The sequence below is a fragment of the Lucilia sericata genome, unplaced genomic scaffold (genome assembly GCF_015586225.1).
Source record: "Lucilia sericata isolate MDLA Ls3-8-SP2 unplaced genomic scaffold, ASM1558622v1 Contig000696F_arrow, whole genome shotgun sequence".
NCBI lineage: Eukaryota > Metazoa > Arthropoda > Insecta > Diptera > Calliphoridae > Lucilia > Lucilia sericata.
Genome location: NW_023994699.1, coordinates 66175 through 89423, shown reverse-complemented (window position 1 = coordinate 89423; position 23249 = coordinate 66175). Strand labels below are relative to the sequence as shown.

At 27.3% G+C, this 23249-nt stretch overlaps 3 protein-coding genes across 4 annotated transcripts in view; all 3 read left to right on the top strand.

The window, feature by feature from the left end:
* The first annotated feature begins 19 nt into the window (after positions 1–19).
* LOC119607454 lies at positions 20–5622 on the top strand. Of its 2 annotated transcripts, none has more exons than XM_037961363.1 (8): positions 20–149; positions 2400–2654; positions 2727–2901; positions 2972–3288; positions 4649–4828; positions 4896–5027; positions 5092–5244; positions 5330–5622. In XM_037961363.1, the coding sequence occupies exons 1-8, from the start codon at positions 147–149 to the stop codon at positions 5360–5362; spliced, it is 1248 nt and encodes a 415-aa protein (XP_037817291.1). In that variant the 5' UTR covers positions 20–146; the 3' UTR covers positions 5363–5622. The 2 variants fall into 2 exon arrangements, with proteins under 2 accessions (XP_037817291.1, XP_037817292.1); XM_037961364.1 differs by having other exon boundaries at positions 20–166; positions 5330–5444.
* A 1386-nt stretch (positions 5623–7008) lies between these two features.
* Positions 7009–10471, top strand: LOC119607456 (adenylate kinase). Its single transcript, XM_037961366.1, has 4 exons — positions 7009–7295; positions 9359–9595; positions 9663–9830; positions 9897–10471. Exons 1-4 carry the CDS (start codon positions 7188–7190, stop codon positions 10110–10112), a joined length of 729 nt encoding a protein of 242 aa, XP_037817294.1. The 5' UTR covers positions 7009–7187; the 3' UTR covers positions 10113–10471.
* A 4823-nt stretch (positions 10472–15294) lies between these two features.
* Positions 15295–23249, top strand: part of LOC119607450 (obscurin) — a 33968-nt gene continuing 26013 nt past the window's right edge. The window contains exons 1-6 of the mRNA XM_037961354.1: positions 15295–15617; positions 15917–16031; positions 19448–19566; positions 21484–21636; positions 21699–21869; positions 21950–22115. Of these exons, the coding sequence (XP_037817282.1) occupies positions 16023–16031; positions 19448–19566; positions 21484–21636; positions 21699–21869; positions 21950–22115 (618 nt within the window). The 5' untranslated portion in view covers positions 15295–15617; positions 15917–16022. The remainder of the gene's footprint in view (positions 15618–15916; positions 16032–19447; positions 19567–21483; positions 21637–21698; positions 21870–21949; positions 22116–23249) is intronic.

Sequence of the window (23249 nt, the reverse complement as noted above, 5' to 3'; positions counted from 1 at the left end):
TAACATTTTCTTATTATCATACAAATAAATCATTTATTAATAAAAATAACGCGATAAAGTATTTACTTATTATAACGGCAGTAGAACCAGACCGAAAAAAAGTTTTAATAATAATATAAAATTGTTTAATAAATAAAACTATAACAATGGTTTGTCATACAAAAAGATATACATATTTTAAAATTTATTTAAATTATTACAAAGAATTATTAGACAAGAAAGAGCTGTATTTCTAAGTATTTTCTTTTAGCATAAAAGGATTTGCTAAATAAAACTTATGAACCACTTGATTGACAATGTTATTGTGAAACTAGATATTTTTGTTGTGAAATTCACGTTTTTGTTTTGATCTAAGCGAAATTGTGTATTGTGTGAAAATATATTTTGTCTTTATTTTGGTCTTACAATAATATGCCAAAATTTGTTATATTTTGTCTTAAGATAAAATGACAAAATTTGTCATATTATGTCTTAAGATAAAATGCCAAATTCTGTCATATTTTGCCTTATGATAAAATGCCAAAACTTTGACATAATTAGCCTTAAGAGAATATGTCAAAATTTAACTTCTTTGCCTTATAATTAGATCCTGAAATTTTTCGTATTTTGTCTTAAGAAAATTTGTCAATATTTGACAGATTTTGTCTTAAGATAAAATGCCAAAATTATACATATTTTGTTTTAAGATAAAATGTCAAATTTTGGGCATATTTTGTTTTACGAAAATATAACAAAATTTGACATTTTTGTGTTAAGATAAAATGCCAAAATTTTACATATTTTGTTCTAATAAAATATGTTAGTATTTGGCATATTTTGTCTAAAGTTAAAATGCAAAAATTTGACATATTTTGTTCTAAGATAAAATGTCAAATTTTGGCATATTTCCTCTTAAGAAAGTCTCAGAGAAAATATGACAAAATTTAAAACATTTTGTCTTAAATATGTCAAAATTTGGCATATTTTGTCGTAAGATAAAATGTCAAAATTTGTCATATTGTGTTTTAAGATCAAATGTCAAATTTCGTCATATTAAGAAAATATGACATAATTTTATATATTTTGTCTTAGGAAAATATTTCAAAAATTTGTCCTAAAATGCAAAAAATTTGTCATATTTTGTCTTAAGATAAAATGCCTAAATTTTATATATTTTGTTTAAAGATAATGTGACAAATATTGGCAAACGTCCAGAGATTTTATATTTTTAACCTAACTGGAACCATAACGCTATAAAATAAACTCAAAGTCATCATAAAAATTTATAAATTTCTTAAATAAATCCTAATAAGAATTCGAGATTTAATTAAGTTTTCGCGCGAAAAAACCCTATTCGTTAGTATCATTATATCCAATATAAAGCTAAATACACACATATCCAATTATGTTTATGCGTGAATGAACCTCGTGACACTCCTCGATCCCCTCCCTTTGAGAAGGTTAAATAATTATAATTTGCTTTTACAATTATTTTTCGCGTTATCAATGTTTGTTTTTTTGTATTCAAACATGACGTTAAAGCTAATGCTCAATTCTATACATTTGCAAAGACTAATAATAATAATAATGGGTGTCGAGATAGGTATGGGGTATAAGGGTTCTAAATAGAGACACAGTAGCAGTATTAGTAGTATGATTTTATATGTATTAAATGTCGTGTGTATAGTTTAATATAACGTAAATATATTTATTGTTATGTATGGAATTTTTGTTGTATGTTTTTGTACTCAAATAAAAAAGAAAAGAGTTAATAATGGATGAATTGATAATGTACTTTTGTTAGTGTGGTTGTTGGAAATAATATTTAATTCAATGACAAATTTGACACAACTAACAAACGGTGAGAAATAAAATAAAAAAGAAGAAAACAACTCAATTTAACGTGTAGTAAACAAAACAAAAGAAAATTTTAAACAACATTTGAATGGATAGATGTCGGACGCATATAGAAAAGTAGTCAGAATAAAAAGTAGCAGTCAGCCAGTCAGTGCGCAAAATCTTGAAATGCATGTAAAGAAATTTCGAAAGTTGAAATGTCGTTTGAAATATTAAGGGTTGAGAGACAACTTGAGTCGAGTTTAGTTAAGTTTTCTATTGTTTAGCGACAGACAACCCAAAGCATTCGATACATAGAGACTAAAAAACCAAAAAACCTAAAGAAATCAATAATAATAATGTTTTTGTTAAAAATAACTTTACATCAGTTGTAAAGAAGCAAGGAAGAGGGACTAAATAAAGAAAAACATAGAACAATAAAACGCGAAAAGTGTTTGAGGCGTAGAAAGGAAGTTGTGTGACCGATTAAAATCGAGTCCTTTTTTATGCTGTAATTGTTGAATTTTTATTATAATTAAGTTATTAAATTATTAAATTAAAAAAAAATACTAAAAACTCTATAGTTTAAAATGGATTCTAGTCATCATGTTACGGTGCCACTACGTTATGGCATTAAGAAAATGCGAAAGCGTCGAGATTTAGATGCTCTTTTATCACAAAGTCATAATAAAAATGGTGGTAATGGCAGTGGTGGCGGGGGTGGAGGTTGTGGTGGTGGCGGAGCCTTAAGACGCTGTAATAATAGTCGAGGAGCTGTCTATTCACAAGATAAACTATTAAATAATGCCTCGACAGATGACCAAGAAGATTACACTTGGGTAAGTTTAAGCATAAATGTAAAATAGCTGAAATTCCTTTGTTTATTAATGATAATTTTTTTCATATGACAGCAACCTAAAATTAAACAACCTCCTCATCATTGTGGCCATAATAAACAAATGATATTTCGTTTATATGGCATATTATTGTTTGTGATTACTCTGTCCATATTTGTGGGCTTTACCTATTGGTTAAATTTCAATTTACAACAACAGATCTATGAATATAGACAAAAAGTTGAACAAGGTAAGTTTTAGTTGTTTTAAATTTACTACGTTTCTTTATTTTTAATTAATAAATCTTTGGTGATTTACAGTTTCTGCCGCTAGCCAAATTTTGCCGGACACTTTACAGGCCTGGCATGAAACTTCAAAAAGTTTGATCAAAAATCAAACTTCTATGTCTTTAAAAATCACCGAACTGCAACAGTCTTTGCAGGAGTTATGGAAAAACTTTAGCGAATATCGTTCGTCCCAAGAAGCTCAAAAAAGTTACGAAAAAGAAGAGAAAATTGTGGCCGATTTCGGGGCAAAAATCGAGGCTATAGCCACGGATGTTGAAAGTATGAAGGAGCATTATAATTCGGTTAAGGAGAAACAAACAGATTTGCAGCAAGTTTTTGAAAAATTAAAGGTAAGTTTATGCGAATATTTTAGGAATAACATAATTTGTTTGTGTCACATTTCAATGACCGGTATGAGGCCTGACCTCAATTTATTAGAGGTCAAATCTATATCACCTAAATATTATGTTTTGTTTTGTCACAGTTTATTTATTTAATGCTTTGGTCTAAGGGAAACATTTAGTTAAAAATTAACCTTTTAGTGAAAATTTTAAAAGGAAAATAATTAATTTCACTAAAATTTCAGTATTAAGTAAAAATTAGGGTTTTTTAAAACATCGAAATTTTAGTGAAATTTTGAATTTTAAGCAAAATTTTGATATTTTAGTGAAAATTTGAATTTTTAGTGAAAATTCAAATTTGTAATGTTTCACATTTCTAGGAAGTTTTGAATTTTTGGTGAAAATTTAAATTTGAATTTTTAATAATATTTAGTGAATTTTAGTGAAATTTCGAATTTTTTAGTGAAATTAAATATTTTGTGAAATTTAGAATTTTTTGGTGAAATTTTGAAATCTCAGCGGGATTTTTAAAATATTAGAAATTTCGAATTTTAAGTGAAATTTCAGATTTTTTGTGAAAATTTAAATTTTCAGTGAAAATAAGAATTTTAGTAGATTTCGAATTTGAAGAAATATATTAAATGTTAATTTTGAATTTTAGTGAAAATTTAAATTTGAATTTTTAATAATATTTCACATTTCTAGGAAATTTCGAATTTTTGCTGAAATTAAATATTTTGTGAAATTTAGAATTTTTAGTGAAATTTTGAAATCTCAGCGGGATTTTTAAAATATTAAAAATTTCGAATTTTAAGTGAAATTTCAGATTTTTTTTGAAAATTTAAATTTTCAGTGAAAATTCGAATTTTAGTAGATTTCGAATTTGAAGAAATATTTTAAATGTTAATTTCGAATTTTTAGTAAAAATTTAAATTTGAATTTTTTATAATATTTCACATTTCAAGGAAATTTCAAATTTTTAGTGAAATTTAGAATTTTTTTGTGAATTTTTAAAATATTCAAATTAGAAATTTCGAATTTTAAGATTTTTTGTGAAATTTAAAATTTTCAGTGAAATTTTGATTTCTTAGTAGATTTCGAATTTGAAGAAATATTTTAAATGTTAAGTTTAATTTCGAATTTTATTGAAATTTAAATTTTTTAATAAAATTTGGAATTTTAAAATTTTTAACTCAAATTATTAATTTTTATTTAAAACTTGAATTTTTATTTAAATTTTAGTTTTTATGAAATTTCGAAATTTTAATGAAAATTGGAATTTTTATAGTAGTGATTATCAAAATCCTATTTTTTTTTTTTTTAAATTATACAGCCTTAACATTCAATTTGTTTTCATTTCATATTTTAGTCCAATTTTAGTGACGGTTTGAAAAATATGGCCCTACCCATCAACTATACGGAGGAATTAAAGACCTTAAGAAGCGATTTACAAACAAAAATTGATAAACTCGAGTCCAATACCAGCTATATCAATGATACCTTAACGCAAAAGTCAATTATAATGCAAGAAGAGCTGGTTAAACACAAGGTAGGCTTAATATGCAATTAATAAACAATTAAAAATGAAATTTAATAAAACCATATCTCCTTAACAGACCAAATTGGATGAGCTATTTGATCGCAGTGCCAATATAACATCTCATGTAACATCTTTAGAAAACTCTTGGCCGGAATACAAACAAAAAGTCATTAATCTTGGTAACGATATACCAAGAATAGAAAAAGATGTTAGTTTTTATATTTTAAAAAAACATATTATAAAGATTTTCTAATATTTAAATTATTATTTAGATTTCCATGTTATCAGTGGCTAGCCAAAAAATGGAATTATCATTTAAGAACATTTGTAAAGAATGTCAAAATTCTTATATCGAAGCCTTACAGCACAATATTGAAGATGAAGAGAAACCTGTGGAAAAGGTTCCAACATCTCAAACCAAAACGGTATTTTCTTATTAAAATTTGTTTTTGAATAAATTTATTTACAGTTTTTAATAAATTGTTTTTTTCTCTTTTTTTAATTTACCAGACAACGAGCACTTTGCGTCCCCTTAATGTGTAGTATGTGATTATCGTCTAATGAAATAAAAATATATAAAAAAACACAATTTTATTACAATTGGTAGCATGTAATTAACAAAAAACCCCAACTTCTAATCCAAAATTTAAACTTAATTTTTAATTCACTATTAATAGACGATTTTAAACAAACAAAAATATTAAAATTAATAATTGGCCGCCATAGTTGATAATTTTATTGCAATGTTTTAAACTTAATTGAAAATTAAACGAAACATTTTTTGTTTAAATAAAAAAATAAAACTGAATGGTGTTTGTTTTTAATACGAGGAGAGGTTTTTATTAATAACTTTACCATCTTATTCATAAACCATATTTTATTTTATAAAAGGTTTATAAAACATAATTTCCAAAAAAAGTTTGGTTTATAAACAGTTTATAAAAAAATTTGGCCCTTAATCTTTAGCTTGAAAATATGGAAATCTAAATGTCAATACATATGTATCACCAGTGTAGAGAGAATTTCATTCTAACTGACAGTGGAATTATATCCGAACACAAAATGGATAGATAATAACTACGAATTTAAACCATTAGGAGCGGAAGTGTTCAATATGTTTTAAAAAGTGATTATCGAAACCGAAAAATACAACTTGGCCAGCAACGAGCCTGTTGTGCGCTCTTTTACTAGTGTCTCTGGTGGGAATCGAACCCACAATCTCCGGGCTAACAGACTAGGATACTAATCACTAATTCGCCGGAGGCATATAGAATTACTATATTTTTTTTTTACTCTTAAAGTTTGTTGGCGAGTATTAAAAAACTGTAAAGGTTATCACACGTTGATTCGGTGACAGTCCCCAAATTCACCTATATCTTTATATAGGAAGTTGGAACCCCGAAAAATTATTATTTGGTCTTCACCAGTTAAATTTAACATAACCTCAAACGAGGTAAATAAACCGAAAGCACGCAATTAATGCAATTTTTGAAACAGTTATACGAAGTAAAACATTCAATTGGTGCGAGTGAGAAGTGACTCTGTCGAAAGCTTGTCAATAAACACAAGCCTGAACGTTCTTATGATATAATAACGATGACGAGAGAGTTGTTCCCCAACTTAGATCTGAATAACGACTCGAATAGAATTACATACTGTTTTTGAATTATAAAAAAACAAAACATACACTCAATCTATTCCAAATGAAAACTTTTCTGAAAACTTTTTAAATTCAATTTGTAATAGATTGTATTGAAAACAATTAATTTTTAATTCAGTTTGTGAAATATTGAATGCAATAAAAATTCAAATTCATTCAAATACATTGAAAGATTTAAAAATTAAAGCCTCCATATTTCCATTCAATACAAAAACCAACATATTTTGCTCTATAACTTCTCTAAACTTAGAAAATACAACAAATTAATCGTTTAAAATTTATTATCAAATATTTTGCCAATTTGGCTTTTATTAATTCTTATGTTGTTTTTTTAATAAAAGAAACTAAACAAATTTAGTAGAAAGTGAAAATAAAATGTAAACATTTTAATGCTAATAAACAACATGGTTGTATTTTGTTATGACATTTTCTCCAGTTTCCATGTCATTCCCCCATATAATAAATAATACAACAACCATGTTGTTATCATTTTCAAAAAAAAAAAAAAACACCAACCACGTCACAGTAAATTTCTCGTTTCGTTCCCCTTCGTTTAGAATGACACTAGTAGTTAGTTAGTGGAAGTGTGTTTATTGTTTTTTTCTGCTGTCAATTTAGTTTTCATTAAACTCTACACGCTTCCTCGCGAGCCGTAAAGGGAAAACCTACACCAGACAAATCTCTGCTAAAAGCAATAAAGTAAAGAAAATGGCACCAAACGCAGCAGCTCAACCTGTTCCACGTTCACGTTATGAACCAGAAACTGGCATCAATGCTATTCTATTGGGTCCTCCTGGTTCCGGCAAAGGAACTCAAGTAAGTTTTGTCTCCCAACCAAAGTGTTTGACATACAATTGTACATTGTTCCATAAGAAGGAATATAAACAAAACACTGCCGAAAAAGAAGCACATTTTCTTTGATAAACTACTGCCGGGAAGAATGTTTAGCCAACATTCAAATGAATTGAGGCAATGGGGGCAAAAGTGAAAAACTAATAATTACATAACGCTATGTATGTATATTTAGACATAAACATGTTTGGGGTGATAGGAAGCTTTTCAATGGATTGATTAAATTGTTTAAAAGAAAATGAAAAAATCTTGAGAAAAAGTGTTCTTTCTTAAGTGGCACATGTATTTCAGCATTTTTATGCTATTTTTACGGTCAGTTCAAGGTCGTAAACATAATTTGCCGCTTTTTATTAAAGATATACATAAATTAAATTTCAATGTTTTCTTATCACACATAAGTTATTATAATTTCTGTTAATTTTCCATAATTAGTACTTAAATAACCAACCACTAGGTGGTACCTTTTTAATTGTTATTGAGTAATTAAAACATTATGTAAATAGTGAAGAAAGGGGGATAAAAGTGTAAGAAATGAAATGTTATGCATTGTTAATGTTACAAAATATTTTGCATAGTTTTCCATTAAATTAATTAATTTTTGTTGTTTTATTGCAAATAATTGATTATTATTTATAGTATTTGTACTTTTTGTTAAGTACCTTTGATTGGCCTTGAATAGTATTTTCATTTTTTATTTTGAAAACATCTACCCAATCAAAGTTTAGAATTTTTTTACTTTTGCGATAAATACTTTCCTATGATGACCGAAAATATATATTTCTGTATTGTTGATTGTATATTCTTATCTTTTTATTGTTATTTTTATAATTAAATAAGAAAAAAATACCCAGTCAAATGATTTTTTATTATTATTTGTTTAGCAAGTGAAAAGAAATTATTATTACTATTTTATTTAATTAATAAAATGTTAATCTATTATTTAAATACAATTAAAAGAAGTTGTTTTTGTAACAATGTTTGGCCGACTATGACTCGGGTCGTTTCGTAGCAAAAATCCAATTATCATGGGATTATTTAAAAGGAGTAAAAATAGGCAGTTTACATGAATAGCTTTCGTTCGTATAGTTTAAGATGGTTGCTATTGAAAGGTCTCGGCATAATTCAACTTACTTTTGAATGAGTACTTCATACCATCTGTATTACTTTTAAGTAATCTAGTAATGACTTATGTATAAATCAAAACTTCTTTTAAAAGTTATATTTGTTAGGCAAACTTTATTAACTTTATCTCTTAGAAATTACTAAATACGATGCTGTGCAGTTTGGCACGTACATATTTGTGAAATTATATAATTGCACTTTGCCCATAGTGCAATATTTTGAAACTACTTATTTAATCTATTAAAAAAAAAGAATAATCTATATTAAAAATATTGAACTTAAGATAATTTATTATCATGTGAACATTATTTTCTTGCAAAAATTATGTTCGATGTTATCGTTATAAACTATAAGTGATTGATGAATAATTCTTACCGTTTTTGACTTAAGGTTCAAATTGTTTAAATATTTGATAAGCTTTCGAAAAAAACATCAATAATTTTATGTTTATGAATACGAAGGAATACACCTAGGCTTCTATCACACCTGATGTGCTCTCCTTTACCAGTACCTCAGATAAGAATCGAATACACGACTTCCGGTCTACAGACCGGAACAATAACCTACCGGAGGCCACACAATATGCGGCTTAATCCCTAATATGTTTGCAAGTAAGAGTAGCTTCAACTGTGATTGATGATTTACTTTTCGAAATATTTCTCTTTTCAAACATCAAACCAAAAAGCGCAACAATTTGGCTAACAACTTTATTGAATAGTCTTTAATGAAGTTAGAACTGATCTACGACCAGTCATGTTATGTACCGTCTTGCAAGGAAAACTCCAAAAACTGTTTCCATACTTATTTCTGTTTAATCTAGAATTTTGACAAGTTTTTTCAGCATAAAACGTTGTTTTGTTGATTTAAATTGACATTTAACTAATAATTTTACATCTTCTTTCTAGGCCCCTTTGTTGAAGGAAAAATACTGTGTCTGCCACTTATCCACTGGTGATATGTTGCGTGCTGAAATCAGCTCTGGTTCCGAATTGGGTGCCACTCTCAAAAAAGTCATGGACGAAGGCAAATTGGTGTCTGATGAATTGGTAGTCAATATGATCGATAAGAATTTAGATAAACCTGAATGTAAAAATGGTTTCTTATTGGATGGCTTCCCACGTACCGTAGTACAAGCTGAGAAGGTGAGTTTAATACATAATAAAAAGCAAGAAAAGACAAATAATTAAAGTTTAATTAACTTTACTACAGTTGGATGAATTATTGGCCAAGAGAAAATCTGAATTAGATGCTGTTATTGAATTTGCCATTGATGATAGTTTGTTGGTGCGTCGTATTACCGGCCGTTTGATTCATCCCAGCAGTGGACGTTCTTATCATGAAGAATTTGCTCCACCCAAAGTAAACATGAAGGATGATGTAAGTTTTAAGCCTACCATTGAAATTAAACTTATGACTAAAATAAATATTGTCTCTTTTTTACAGGTCACTGGTGAACCTTTGATCAGACGTAGTGATGACAATGCTGAAGCTTTAAAGAAACGTTTGGAATCTTATCACAGACAAACCAAACCTTTGGTTGACTACTACGCCTTGAGAGGTTTACACTTCAGCGTTGATGCTGCCAGAAAATCTAGCGATGTCTTTGCCCATATTGATCAAATCTTTGTCCGTCAACGTCAACAAAGAGCGCAATCTTGATTAGGCTTGTTTTTAAGCAAATTATTTATTTAATACTTGATTTTTGTTTACAAACCTATTATTATTTTTTCTTTTTTTTTAACTGCCAGAAAAGTAATAAATGCAAGATTTTAATTGTTTCCCCTTTCTCACCTAAAGTTTTAGTAAATTTGAATTTATTATTTTAATTTAAATTTATAAAATAAAAACTTTATTTACAAATGCATAAGAGAAAAAAAAAGAAAACAAACATAAACAACCTGTACTATAACAAAATGACTAATTCTTCTTGTAAATGTGTAATAAACAAAACAAAATTTTAAAACAACAAAATAATATACTACTTAAATATAAATAAAAAAAAAAAAAAAAATCTAAATGTCCAAATATACATACACTCTTATATGAATGTTAATAAAACGTTCTTTTTAAAAATAGCCATCAAAATACACAGTAGTAGCTGCAGATGAAAAGTATAAACAAAATGGATACCACAAATATCCATAAAAATGATACATATTATTAGTGCATTTACAAAGAATTATAAAATACATTAATAAATAAATAAAGAATATTATTATTTAGGTGTCAGTATATACAAACAAACTTCTATATTAAATATATTTGTAATTTTAGTTGTTTTTCATTCATAAGGGTAATTAATTAATAATTTTTTTTGTGTGTGTATCTTATACAAAACAAAAAAAAAAAAGGAAAACAATCAAATAAAAGAAAAACTACTTGTTATCATGGTACTAAAAATAAATAAAAGAAATTATTCAAAATAAATTCAATTTTCTTTTATTTTAAGTGAGTAGTAGTTATGTTTAAGTTGAATTCATTTTCATCATTTTGCACAAAGATTTCATTAAAGATTATGAAGAAGTTAAATGTTTCTTCTGGAACTAGTTCTTTTCTCAACGATACTTATTTGAAATGACTGTGGCAGACTATACGAAATTTAATAGTTTTTAAAATTCCCAGTGATTCCAGAACCGTTTATAGAACGACATCACCAGTTTCATGAAGAGAACATAAACGTGAATTAATTATTATTTTTGAATTGAGTACTAATGTTAAAATTTTTTAATTCAAAATTAGCTGCTGCTTATGCAAGATAAAAATTTCTTTCTAGAATGTTAAATTTTATATTTATGCAAGTATTTATATGACATTTGGATTCTAGAACTGAGGCCTATTGCACAAGATCACACTTGTTATGTTGTTGACAACTTAGTCAAGTTTTGACAGGCACCATTAGGTCTTAATTATTGTAATGTTTTATTATTAAATTAAATAAAATTTATAGCAGAATAGAGCTAAAAAATATTCGAATCTTGCATTTAGAATTTACTAACTAACTATCTATCTATCTATCTATCTATCTATCTATCTATCTATCTATCTATCTATCTATCTATCTATCTATCTATCTATCTATCTATCTATCTATCTATCTATCTATCTATCTATCTATCTATCTATCTATCTATCTATCTATCTATCTATCTATCTATCTATCTATCTATCTATCTATCTATCTATCTATCTATCTATCTATCTATCTATCTATCTATCTATCTATCTATCTATCTATCTATCTATCTATCTATCTATCTATCTATCTATCTATCTATCTATCTATCTATCTATCTATCTATCTATCTATCTATCTATCTATCTATCTATCTATCTATCTATCTATCTATCTATCTATCTATCTATCTATCTATCTATCTATCTATCTATCTATCTATCTATCTATCTATCTATCTATCTATCTATCTATCTATCTATCTATCTATCTATCTATCTATCTATCTATCTATCTATCTATCTATCTATCTATCTATCTATCTATCTATCTATCTATCTATCTATCTATCTATCTATCTATCTATCTATCTATCTATCTATCTATCTATCTATCTATCTATCTATCTATCTATCTATCTATCTATCTATCTATCTATCTATCTATCTATCTATCTATCTATCTATCTATCTATCTATCTATCTATCTATCTATCTATCTATCTATCTATCTATCTATCTATCTATCTATCTATCTATCTATCTATCTATCTATCTATCTATCTATCTATCTATCTATCTATCTATCTATCTATCTATCTATCTATCTATCTATCTATCTATCTATCTATCTATCTATCTATCTATCTATCTATCTATCTATCTATCTATCTATCTCTATCTATCTATCTATCTATCTATCTATCTATCTATCTATCATCTATCTATCTATCTATCTATCTATCTATCTATCTATCTATCTATCTATCTATCTATCTATCTATCTATCTATCTATCTATCTATCTATCTATCTATCTATCTATCTATCTATCTATCTATCTATCTATCTCTCTATCTATCTATCTATCTATCTATCTATCTATCTATCTATCTATCTATCTATCTATCTATCTATCTATCTATCTATCTATCTATCTATCTATCTATCTATCTATCTCTATCTATCTATCTATCTATCTATCTATCTATCTATCTATCTATCTATCTATCTATCTATCTATCTATCTATCTATCTATCTATCTATCTATCTATCTATCTATCTATCTATCTATCTATCTATCTATCTATCTATCTATCTATCTATCTATCTATCTATCTATCTATCTATCTATCTATCTATCTATCTATCTATCTATCTATCTATCTATCTATCTATCTATCTATCTATCTATCTATCTATCTATCTATCTATCTATCTATCTATCTATCTATTTATCTATCTATCTAACTAACTAACTAACTAACTAACTAACTATCTAACTAACTAACTGTCATTCCAAAATGTTTCCCTTCGAATCGAAATTTACAATTTGAATTCCTCAGAGGCAACAGAGAACATAAGTCAAAACCCAGATTGGACTTTCACATGACAACAAATTTTATAAATTAAGGTGTCTTCGTGCAGTTATAGAGTGCCAAAAAATGGGGTTTTCCAACTTTATGATGCGATATCAGTTTCGGTTTCAGCGCTGCTCAAATCTATACAAAATATATATATTGGTTTCTGGGTTAAACATTTACTGGCATGCCCAATTATTAATTGTTTTGGGGAAGATATCGTTTACTCATGGGACTTTAGATGTAGTTTTGTAATTTGAAAGACTTTTGAAACTACTTTCAAACTTCTGGGGTCAAATCAAAACAATTTGAATGAATTTTAATATAAAATTCAATCTATTCGATCACGAATTTTGTGATTCGCCTTTCGGTTTAATCGAATAATTCGAATTAACAAATGTCAATCCTAATGAGCCAGTTTCGATGTAGTTGTTTTCGAAAATCTTCCGCCTTATATGTATTATTTAGTAGTTTTTGCAAAAAAAAAAAACATGCATTTTAATTTTTGTTACCTTCAATGATTAAGAGATTTTCTTCTGATTTAGTTATTTGTAGTTGTTGTTGTTATTTTCCTCTCACACAGGTGTATTTGAAATGTTTGTTTGTTCATGTTCGTTTGCCATTCATATGCCGATTGGCAGCGTGACTAAATTGAAAAGTATTTTTGTTTACAATTTTTCACTAATGAATTTCACTACCTCATTCGCAGTCATTATCGTCATATACTTATACATATATCTTTTTCAAACATTTAACATTATTTTTGGCAAGAATATATTTTAAACTATAAAAGGGTATACATTTTAGGATCCCAGAAAAAGTTATAGTTTTGTAAGGTTAAAGAAAAGATCTAAGCAGAATTAATAGAGTCAAAAATTGCTTTTTCTTTACAAATCTGTAAACGCTTTACTATATTTTTGTTAAGTTTCATGTTATGATGCTTTTGAAAATATACCCTTTATTTAAAATAATATGTATTTGAAATTTTTAAAAATTATTTCCATGTTAGCAACATAAACAAGCACTTTTAATTTAAAATCAACAATATTTAAAATTTGTTTTTTTTTTATTTTTTGCAACGAACGCTCAAGAAAGAGACTTCCGCTAAAAGACAAGGGCATTTTGAATAAAAATAAAAATTTAGAAAAACACTACTACAGACTACTTGAAAACATTATCAAAATGAAATTTATTAAAAGATTAAAATTTTTAATTTGACATTTTCTAAACATGTTGTTGTTTTGAAATTATAAAAATGTAAATGACACACATTACACACATCTATAGAACATGGGTACATGGATGTTTTTTTGTAAATATTTGAATTCAAAATTTTACAAAATGTTGCAATAATAAGCCAAAAAATAAAAGATACATTTGGATTTATAAATTTTATAAACGTATTAGATAGTTGGATGGATCTTTTTTAGCCTCATGTTTATAGTTTTTAGGGATTATAAGCGAAAATGCTTACAAAACAGACAGACATTCTCGTTAGGAATAAACTGAGAGGAAAACAGACGGAACCACTGGGGAATAGAATTAAAATTTTAAGAAAAAAACAAGAACAACAATGAACCTAACATCATATTAAATACAAAATATATTTTGCAATTGAGAAAAAAAGCTAAATATAAAACAGTTTTTTAAAAGAATGTATTGTTTAATATTAAGACAAATTCAATACAATTTGAATTCTTGACTATAGTTGTTATTTATTAGGTCTTAGCCCAGACTGGCTTAACCTAAACATGTGGTTAATACTAACTATAGACTAGACTATAGACTAGACTAGACTATAGACTAGACTATAGACTAGACTATAGACTAGACTATAGACTAGACTATAGACTAGACTATAGACTATAGACTAGACTATAGACTAGACTGTAGACTAGACTATAGACTAGACTATAGACTAGACTATAGACTAGACTATAGACTAGACTATAGACTAGACTAGTCTAGTTTATATGTTATAGACTAGATTATAGGCTAGACTATAGACTAGACATTCAAAATTCGGTCCTGTGTAATTATAACCACATCCATTTCATACTCTTAAAGAACTGGTCAACAGAACAACTAAATAGATTTGCACATGTATTTGCATTACCAACAAAATTTTGAAATTTCACAAAAAAAAAAATCACATTATATTTTCAGCTATAAATAACTAAAAATAAGTATAAAGTATATGAAATCAAAAAACAACAACAACAAAAGAAAACACAAATACAACAAAGAAAATTTCGTAAAAATCGACCGACTTTACTCAACAAGCACTTTGTTGTTTATTGTAACACGGATTGTGCCTCGTACATGTCGTTTAGTGATTTAGAGTGGCCAACAATTGACGGTTTTTATTTTTGAAAATTTCGAAAGGAAACACAAAAAACCACGAAAACCAAAAACCAAAAAAAAAAGTACAACAATTGTGATAAAATATCAATCAGTGAATCGAACGAAGAAGTAGTGATCGACTGGCACACAAATAATTTTCTTCACATTTAAACATCGAAGTAGATTTCGTGTACAACGGTTGATCCCATTAGTACGTTGATCGGGTTGTCGTTTGAAAAAAATATACTATACTCTTCGTCTCATGAAAAAAATCAAAATATTGAAATTTGTAATAATTCATAAACATTTACTAGTAAAGCAAGCGAAATTTTTGAATCAAAAACAAACGGAAAATTTGTTTTTTTCTAATTAGAAAAAAACTAACTCACCTTGTTGGAATTAATTAAAGAATTTTATTTCAAAAAAAATTAATTTTCTCTTAAATAAAGTTACATAATTGCTAGAAATTGTGAAAATTTTTTAAAGAAATATAAATATTTTTTATTAAAATATATTTTTTAAAGTGTATTAAAATTAAAAATTTATGGATGTAATTATTTTTTAATTTTGTTCATATTTTTATTTCAGTGAATTATTAAAAAAATAATATTTAACTACTTTAAAATGTAAAAAATTAAAAATCAAGAATTAATTAAAGAAAAGTAAAACAAAAATCAATTTAATATATAAAAATATGGAAACGGTGAGTTGAAATATGGGTAAAACAAGTAAAAATTTAAAAAATAAAAGTTATTTTCAAAATGTGTCAAATAAAAGTATAAATATATTCGAAATTAGAAAATAAAAATAGATAAAAGTTCATATGGCTTTTGCCGTTAAAAAGTGAATAAAAAAATAAAAAAAAAATCAATTGTTTAAAATGTGAAAAGTGCATAGAAACAATAAAATATTTTTAAATACACTGGCAAAAATTTTAGCTAAGAAAAGAAACAAATATGTATGAAGAAAATAAATTGAATATAATAAATTGTAAAAACAAATATTTTTTAAAACAAGTTTTAATAATAAAATTAAAGAATTTAAAATCAAAATTCAATCATTTTGTTAGAATGAATAAAATCTTAAGAAAACAAATAAAGTGATGGAAAACTGTTAAAAAGGAAAAATGCTGGCCGTATAAAAGGATCTAGTGAAATAGGTCAAAGTTTATATTAAATTTAAAACAATATAAAGAAATAAAATTCCAGGAGAAACTATCAGGAATTAAGATTTACTTGACGATCTTAAGAACTAATATATAGTTGCAAGGCGATCATTGTAAAAAAAGTGTTCAAATGTTTTCCGAAATTGGGTAATTCTTTAAATACTCCCTAAATGTTAATCAGCGGAGCGGAAAATAAACTGAAAAGTCAAATAAAAATGAAAAAGAATCGAAAAAAGCAAAGAATTAGGTATTTTCTTTAAACAATACAATTAAGTGAAAAAAGCGGGACTTAAACGATGTTTTAAATAAAAATTTGGTTTAAAAATTATTATAAAATCAAAGTGAAACTACATGAATTGGATATAATTTAAAAGAATCAAATCAGAGACTGAATCGGATAATTAATCCGATAAATTTTCATCATTACAACAACTAGATGTTATCTTCGAAAGTTTTCGAACGTGTCCAGTAAATCGGTTTGAAATAGTTCTGCATTTCAATTCGAATCGAAATTTTCTCCGTTTGGCAACTTTGGTATTCTATATTTCGACTTGATATTCGAACGTGTCCACTAAATCGCTTTGAAATAGTCACCTCTATTCTGCATTTCAAATCGAATCGAAATTTTCTCCATTTTACAACATTGGTATTCTATATTTCGATTCGATATTCCGTCTCTAATCTAACAACTGGAATGAAATGGAATTGCTTTTTCTTTATACGTTATTAGTTGATTGCCTTTTTTAGATCGTAGCTTTACTAATAAAAAAGATCAAGAAAACGTCATCGAAATGCAAAATAGACTGAGTCTTCTTACAGATTACTACAGAATAATCCAGTAGTTTAAAACACAAGATCTTGGAATCCAATTAAAATAGGTATATCTTCATTCTTGAATAAAATCCTGTAGTTCAAAAAACACATGATTTTGGAACCCAATTTAAAACCAAGTGTATATTCATACCTGAATGAAATTTGTTATATGATGCGTCAAGTAGAGTTCTAAAAATCTGAATTTTTCCATTACGTTAGGTGTTTGAGATATCATGTCCTAGATTAAAAAAACTCTGCTCTGGTTTGAGACGTTGTATCAGCGTGGAGACATATTTATTTATAAAATGCATAATGCTATCGGATATCTCTGTGGTAACGTCTCCGATTGCCGATAACATCGTCTAGTCTATAGTTGGCAAGTTTGGACTGTAGTTTAGTCTGCTCCATAGTATAATCTATAGCTTGCACTGTAGCCTATAGTTTGGACAATCATCTGGGCTAGCCTAGTCTATAGTATGATCTATAGTTTAGTCCATAGTTTGAACTAAAGTCCATCACTTTCGATCGGATTTGATTTCTGTGTCAGGCCTTAAAAAGGTTTTCCAAAAATCACTTCCGCACTCAAAATTTTAATATAATTTTAAGTTTTTTTGATTAATAACAGTAAATCCGAATAATAGAACGGATCAAATGGATTACATGTAAAGAAATATAAGGGTTCGGACGCTTTCCAAAAGATCCTAAATAATAGTAAAACCAGTTAGTTCTATACTTAATAAAATAAATCAATCACCTTAGGATAATTTAGATTAAAGATTAATACAGAAAGGAAAGTACAGGCGAAATGTAGCGAAACATTTATTGAAAAAGGAACCATTATTTTGAAGCCAGCAGATAGGACTTTCCGACTATATAAGAAATTGGATCTATAAAGATGACAGTTATTATATCGTATAGGACGTTATTACATCGTATAGGACGTAAATCGGATCTTTAACAATATGATATCTCGAAAACCGGGATTGATGAAGAAGACAAATTCAGGTACAACGCAGCTCAATCCTACAAAAAAGGCCTCTGGGTTAAACATTTTTTCGCCCACAGCTTTAATTAAAACTTGTACTAAAGTTTCTTCTGCCAATTTCTTCAAGTGTATGATGTACATACGTATATTTTTATTTTGCATAAAATTTTCGCATTTAATTAAAAATGCATTTTTCTTGTATTTGATTTGAAATTTTTGATGAAATTAAATTTATCGTTAATTTTACTTTATGAACCAATGACACAGTGAGGCAAAAACTCAAAATCTAAAAAAAAAGATCTTTAGAGGAATTTCTGCAGCAGACTCGTGCATAGAGGGGCGGCAAAATACCCACAAAAAATCTAACAATAACAACAAAATAAAACAAATTGCAACAAATAATAAAATTAAAGAAAACACTAGTGAATCGTGAAATAACACGAAAGCATCGTTTATATACAATTTAATTAATGTAATACACTCACAGAAATATATTTGTCTTATATATTTATAAATAAATAAAAAAATATATATTAAAAATAGTATACAAAGTGTTGTTGTTGCAAATGCATTGTTTATAAATGAAAAATGTAATGCATTTTAGCAGTTTTAGTCAATTTTAATTATCACATCAGCCAACCGTTGACAGATAATTTGACAGTTTTACACTTTCATTTATAAATTTGACTCCCTCTCGTTTTTGTTTTTTTTTTAATTTTGTCATTTCTCTTGCTCATTTTGTGTTTATTATTCGCGATTATTTTAAGATGAGACTGTTTTGTTTATGATTTCGACATGACAACATAACTGTAAACATATGAAACGTGAAAATGAAACATATTTAAGACTCAAACAATTTTATTTCAACCTTCAATTATGAAAGATTTATTAAATGTTAAATTAAGTATTTCAAAATCAAAAAAAAAAAAAAAAAAAAATGCATTTTAGTCAAGGCAACATCCAAATAATTTAAAATTTTAATTGATCGTGTATGAATATCAAAAGGATGGTGAATGAGAATGATGATATTAATATTTTAATTTCTTTTTTGTTTTCAATATTCAACATATTTTGAAAATAATTTATTATTTTTGTGTATATATGATTGATGTTTTATTTCATAAAAGTGCAATTTGTTAATGATTTGCTTTTCTAGGCATTTGATATATTAGTTGTAAATCAAGATTTCAAAGCGGAAACCTCGGACTCTGTCACTTTAACACGCGGTGACATTGTGGAAGTGCTGAAAACCACTGAAACCAATGGAAATTTGAAGTAAGTATTTTTCTCAATTTTAATTTGTTATTAAAAAGTAGTTAAGTTAGCATTAAGGTGTTTATATTTAAGATTTTGATATTTTATTTGAATAGACTGAGACCTGTACTTTTTATACAGTCTTCACTATAGTTTGGAATAATCTAATCTATAGTTTTGAATATAATCTAGTTTATGGTCTATATTATAATCTAGTATATAATCTGGATTCTAATCTATATTTTCTAACAAAGTCAAGTCTAGAGTCCGGACTATAAGAGTCTATAGTCTGTATTATAGTCTCGACTATATCGTAGCCTATTGGACAATATAGTTTAATCTATAGTCTGGACTATAGTCTAGTCTATAGTCTGGACTATAGTCTAGTCTATAGTCTGGATTATAGTCTAGTCTATAGTCTGGATTATAGTCTAGTCTATAGTCTGGACTATAGTCTAGTCTATAGTCTGGTCTATAGTCTAGTCTATAGTCTGGACTATAGTCTAGTCTATAGTCTGGACTATAGTCTAGTCTATAGTCTGGACTATAGTCTAGTCTATAGTCTGGACTATAGTCTAGTCTATAGTCTAGTCTAGAGTCGGGACTATAATCTGGACTATAGTCTAGTCTATAGTCTGGACTATAGTCTAGTCTATAGTCTGGACTATAGTCTAGTCTAGTTTATAGTCTGGAATATAGTCTAGTCTAGTTTATAGTCTGGACTATAGTCTAGTCTATAGTCTGGACTATAACCTAGTCTATAGTCTGGACTATAGTCTAGTCTATAGTCTGGACTATAACCTAGTCTATAGTCTGGACTATAGTCTAGTCTATAGTCTGGACTATAGTCTAGTCTATAGTCTGGACTATAGTCTAGTCTATAGTCTGGACTATAGTCTAGTCTATAGTCTGGACTATAGTCTAGTCTATAGTCTGGACTAAAGTCTCATCTATAGTCTGGACTATAGTCTTGTCTATAGTCTGGACTATAGTCTTGTCTATAGTCTGGACTATAGTCTTATCTATATTCTGCTCGATGATCTTGCCTATAATCTTGATGATAGTCTTGTCTGTGGTTTTATCTACAGTCTGGACCATATTCTGGAGTATAATCTAGTCTATTGTCTGAACTATATGCTAGTCTATTGCACTATAATCTAGATTGTAGTCTGATCTAAAGTCTATATTCTGAACTATAGTCTTAACTAAAGTCTATAATCTGAACTATAGTTAAGTCCATAGTCTGGAATATATTATCTACCATACTCTAGTCTATACACTCTACTATAGTCTACCCTATAGCCTCTATTTATTCTTATTTATAACTTCAACTACAGTTTAGCCTATTGTCTGGCCTATACTTTAGTCTAGTCTGGTCTTATCCTAGTCTACCATCTAGACTATAGTTTAGCTTGCAGTATAGACAGTATAATCCTGTCTATAGTTTAATTCATAATCTGGACTATAGTATGGTCTATAGTCTAATCTATTGTCTGTACTATAGTCAAGCCAAGTATTTGCTATAGTCTTATATGTAGTATATTCTAGTCAATAGTCTCCACTATATCCTAGTCTATTGGACTATATAGTTGAGTGTATTGTCAGGACTGGAATCTATATACTGACTCTAGTCTTCAGACTGACTCTAATCTACTCTATAGTCTGGACTATGGTTTTGTCTATAGTCTGGACTATAGTTTAGTCTATAGTCTAGTATATAGTCTGGACTATAGTTTAGTCTATAGTCTAGTCTATAGTCTGGACTATAGTTTAGTTTATAATCTGGACTATAGTCTAGTCTATAGTCTGGAAAATCTATAGTCTGGGCTATAGTATAGTCTATAGTTTATCTTATAGTCTGTAGTCTAGACTATAGTATAGTCCTCAGTCAAAATTTTCAAGTTTTATTAATTTCCGATAACTGTTATTTATTTTTAGAAATGTAGCAGATGCTGATGCTACTGCCAAATGGTTGGTTCGAGTATTCGGTGATAACGCCAAAGAGGGATGGGTGCCGAAAAATATTTTAGATGCCGGCCTAAATGCCATGTTAAATGGCAACGAAAAAGAAAGTGCTGATTTTCAGAAAAAGTAATTATTATTGTATTAAAAGGCAAAAGATAAATTATATTAATTAAATTTCCAATAAATAGAGCCGTTATACGAGAACTAATCGAAACAGAGGAGGAATTCAATCGTGATTTACAAAATGTAGTTGATCGTTATATTAAAGCCGTTGATGCGGCCACAGCGCCACGTAATGTACGCGATAGTAAAGATATAATATTTGGAAATTTTCAACAAATTGCTGAATTTCATAATATGTGAGTAGCATCAACCATTTGTATATGGAACTGAAGATTTTGAATATAAATTTGTATGTATTAACTTGATAATTTTTTAGGGTTTTCATTGATGGCGTCAAGTACTATGCGGATAAACCGAATATGGTGGTCAAAACCTTTTTACGTTTGGAAAGAGATTTTGATATGCATGTTAAATATTGTAAAACCGAACCTTTAGCCCAAGAATATTTAGCATCGAATAAAGAAGCCTTTACATTCTTTCAGGTATGTTGTAGTTGTTAGAATTATATAAAAACCACATTAAAAACTTCATCGACTTCGACTTAATAGAATCTGATTTGATTCACAACTTTTTTTTCGGCGTCAGTCTAATATTGTAGCACTTTTACTTTTGTTTACCTTTAGTTTTATATTCGAAATTTTGTCACATTTTTAAACGGTCTTCTATTTTAATAAAAATAGAATTTTATGTTTTTTTTTTATTTTCATCTCATCTTCAACCACCTGAGTTTGTGATCATTTTCTATTTAGGCTAAAAAAACATCATCATAATTTTCATTTACTTTCAATCTACAATATACGTGCGTGTTTCTTAAAAAAACAAGTTCAAGTTCATTTTACATCAAAGAATTTTCAAACTCATTAAAAACACAAAATTTTGTGTTTCACCTATATTTTTCTTTTTTTCCCAAGACTACAATTTAAAATTCCCCTTAAAAAAAAAAAACAAAATGACCTTGATCAGTGTGTTCATATAAATATTGAAAACTTCATTATAGAATTTTTCTAAATTGGAAAATTGTTGTTAACAAGTGTGTTGACTGTTAGAATTATCTAGATGATATTAAAAATATTTGAGTTTTTTTCTGATTTTTATTAAGTTTATTTTTCCCAGATTTGTGTGTTTGAATTTTTAATTATTTATTATAATTTGTGAAGTTGTTTGTTAAACAAATAAACAAACTATTATTTTGTGATTATTTGTCTGATGTCAGATCATGGTCATATTTACTATATAGAACAATTTTCATGGACCAGTTTATAAAAAAATTTAGTCTTTATTCTCTTATTTCTTTTACCAGTAGTTTTATTTTATTCCAGTGTATATTTATTTATTTTGTTTTTCTTCGGTTCACAGCAAATAAGATTTAAATTAAAAATATTTAATAAATTTTACCGCATGTTTTTTTTGTAAGTTATAATAGTATTAGTGCGTGTGTTTATATATGTATGTGTGTTTGAATATTTTTATGAAAAAGCTTTTATTTCCGCTCGTTATTTAAAAAATAATTTTCTTGTGATCTTTAAAGCTTTTGAGCAAAAAATTTCATAATATTTTTTTGTTATTTATTATTTCATTTTTTGTCTTTTACTTTAATTTTAGATAAATTTAAATTT

Bases quoted from the DNA above. Each gene is read 5' to 3' on its own strand.
- LOC119607454 (XM_037961363.1), top strand. The intron at 3,289-4,648 runs GTAAGTTTATGC...TTCATATTTTAG, and splicing joins AAGTTTTTGAAAAATTAAAG to TCCAATTTTAGTGACGGTTT. The intron at 5,028-5,091 runs GTTAGTTTTTAT...ATTATTATTTAG, and splicing joins TACCAAGAATAGAAAAAGAT to ATTTCCATGTTATCAGTGGC.
- LOC119607456 (XM_037961366.1), top strand. From the start codon at position 7,188: ATGGCACCAAACGCAGCAGCTCAACCTGTTCCACGTTCACGTTATGAA. The intron at 9,596-9,662 runs GTGAGTTTAATA...ACTTTACTACAG, and splicing joins CCGTAGTACAAGCTGAGAAG to TTGGATGAATTATTGGCCAA. The intron at 9,831-9,896 runs GTAAGTTTTAAG...TCTTTTTTACAG, and splicing joins AAGTAAACATGAAGGATGAT to GTCACTGGTGAACCTTTGAT.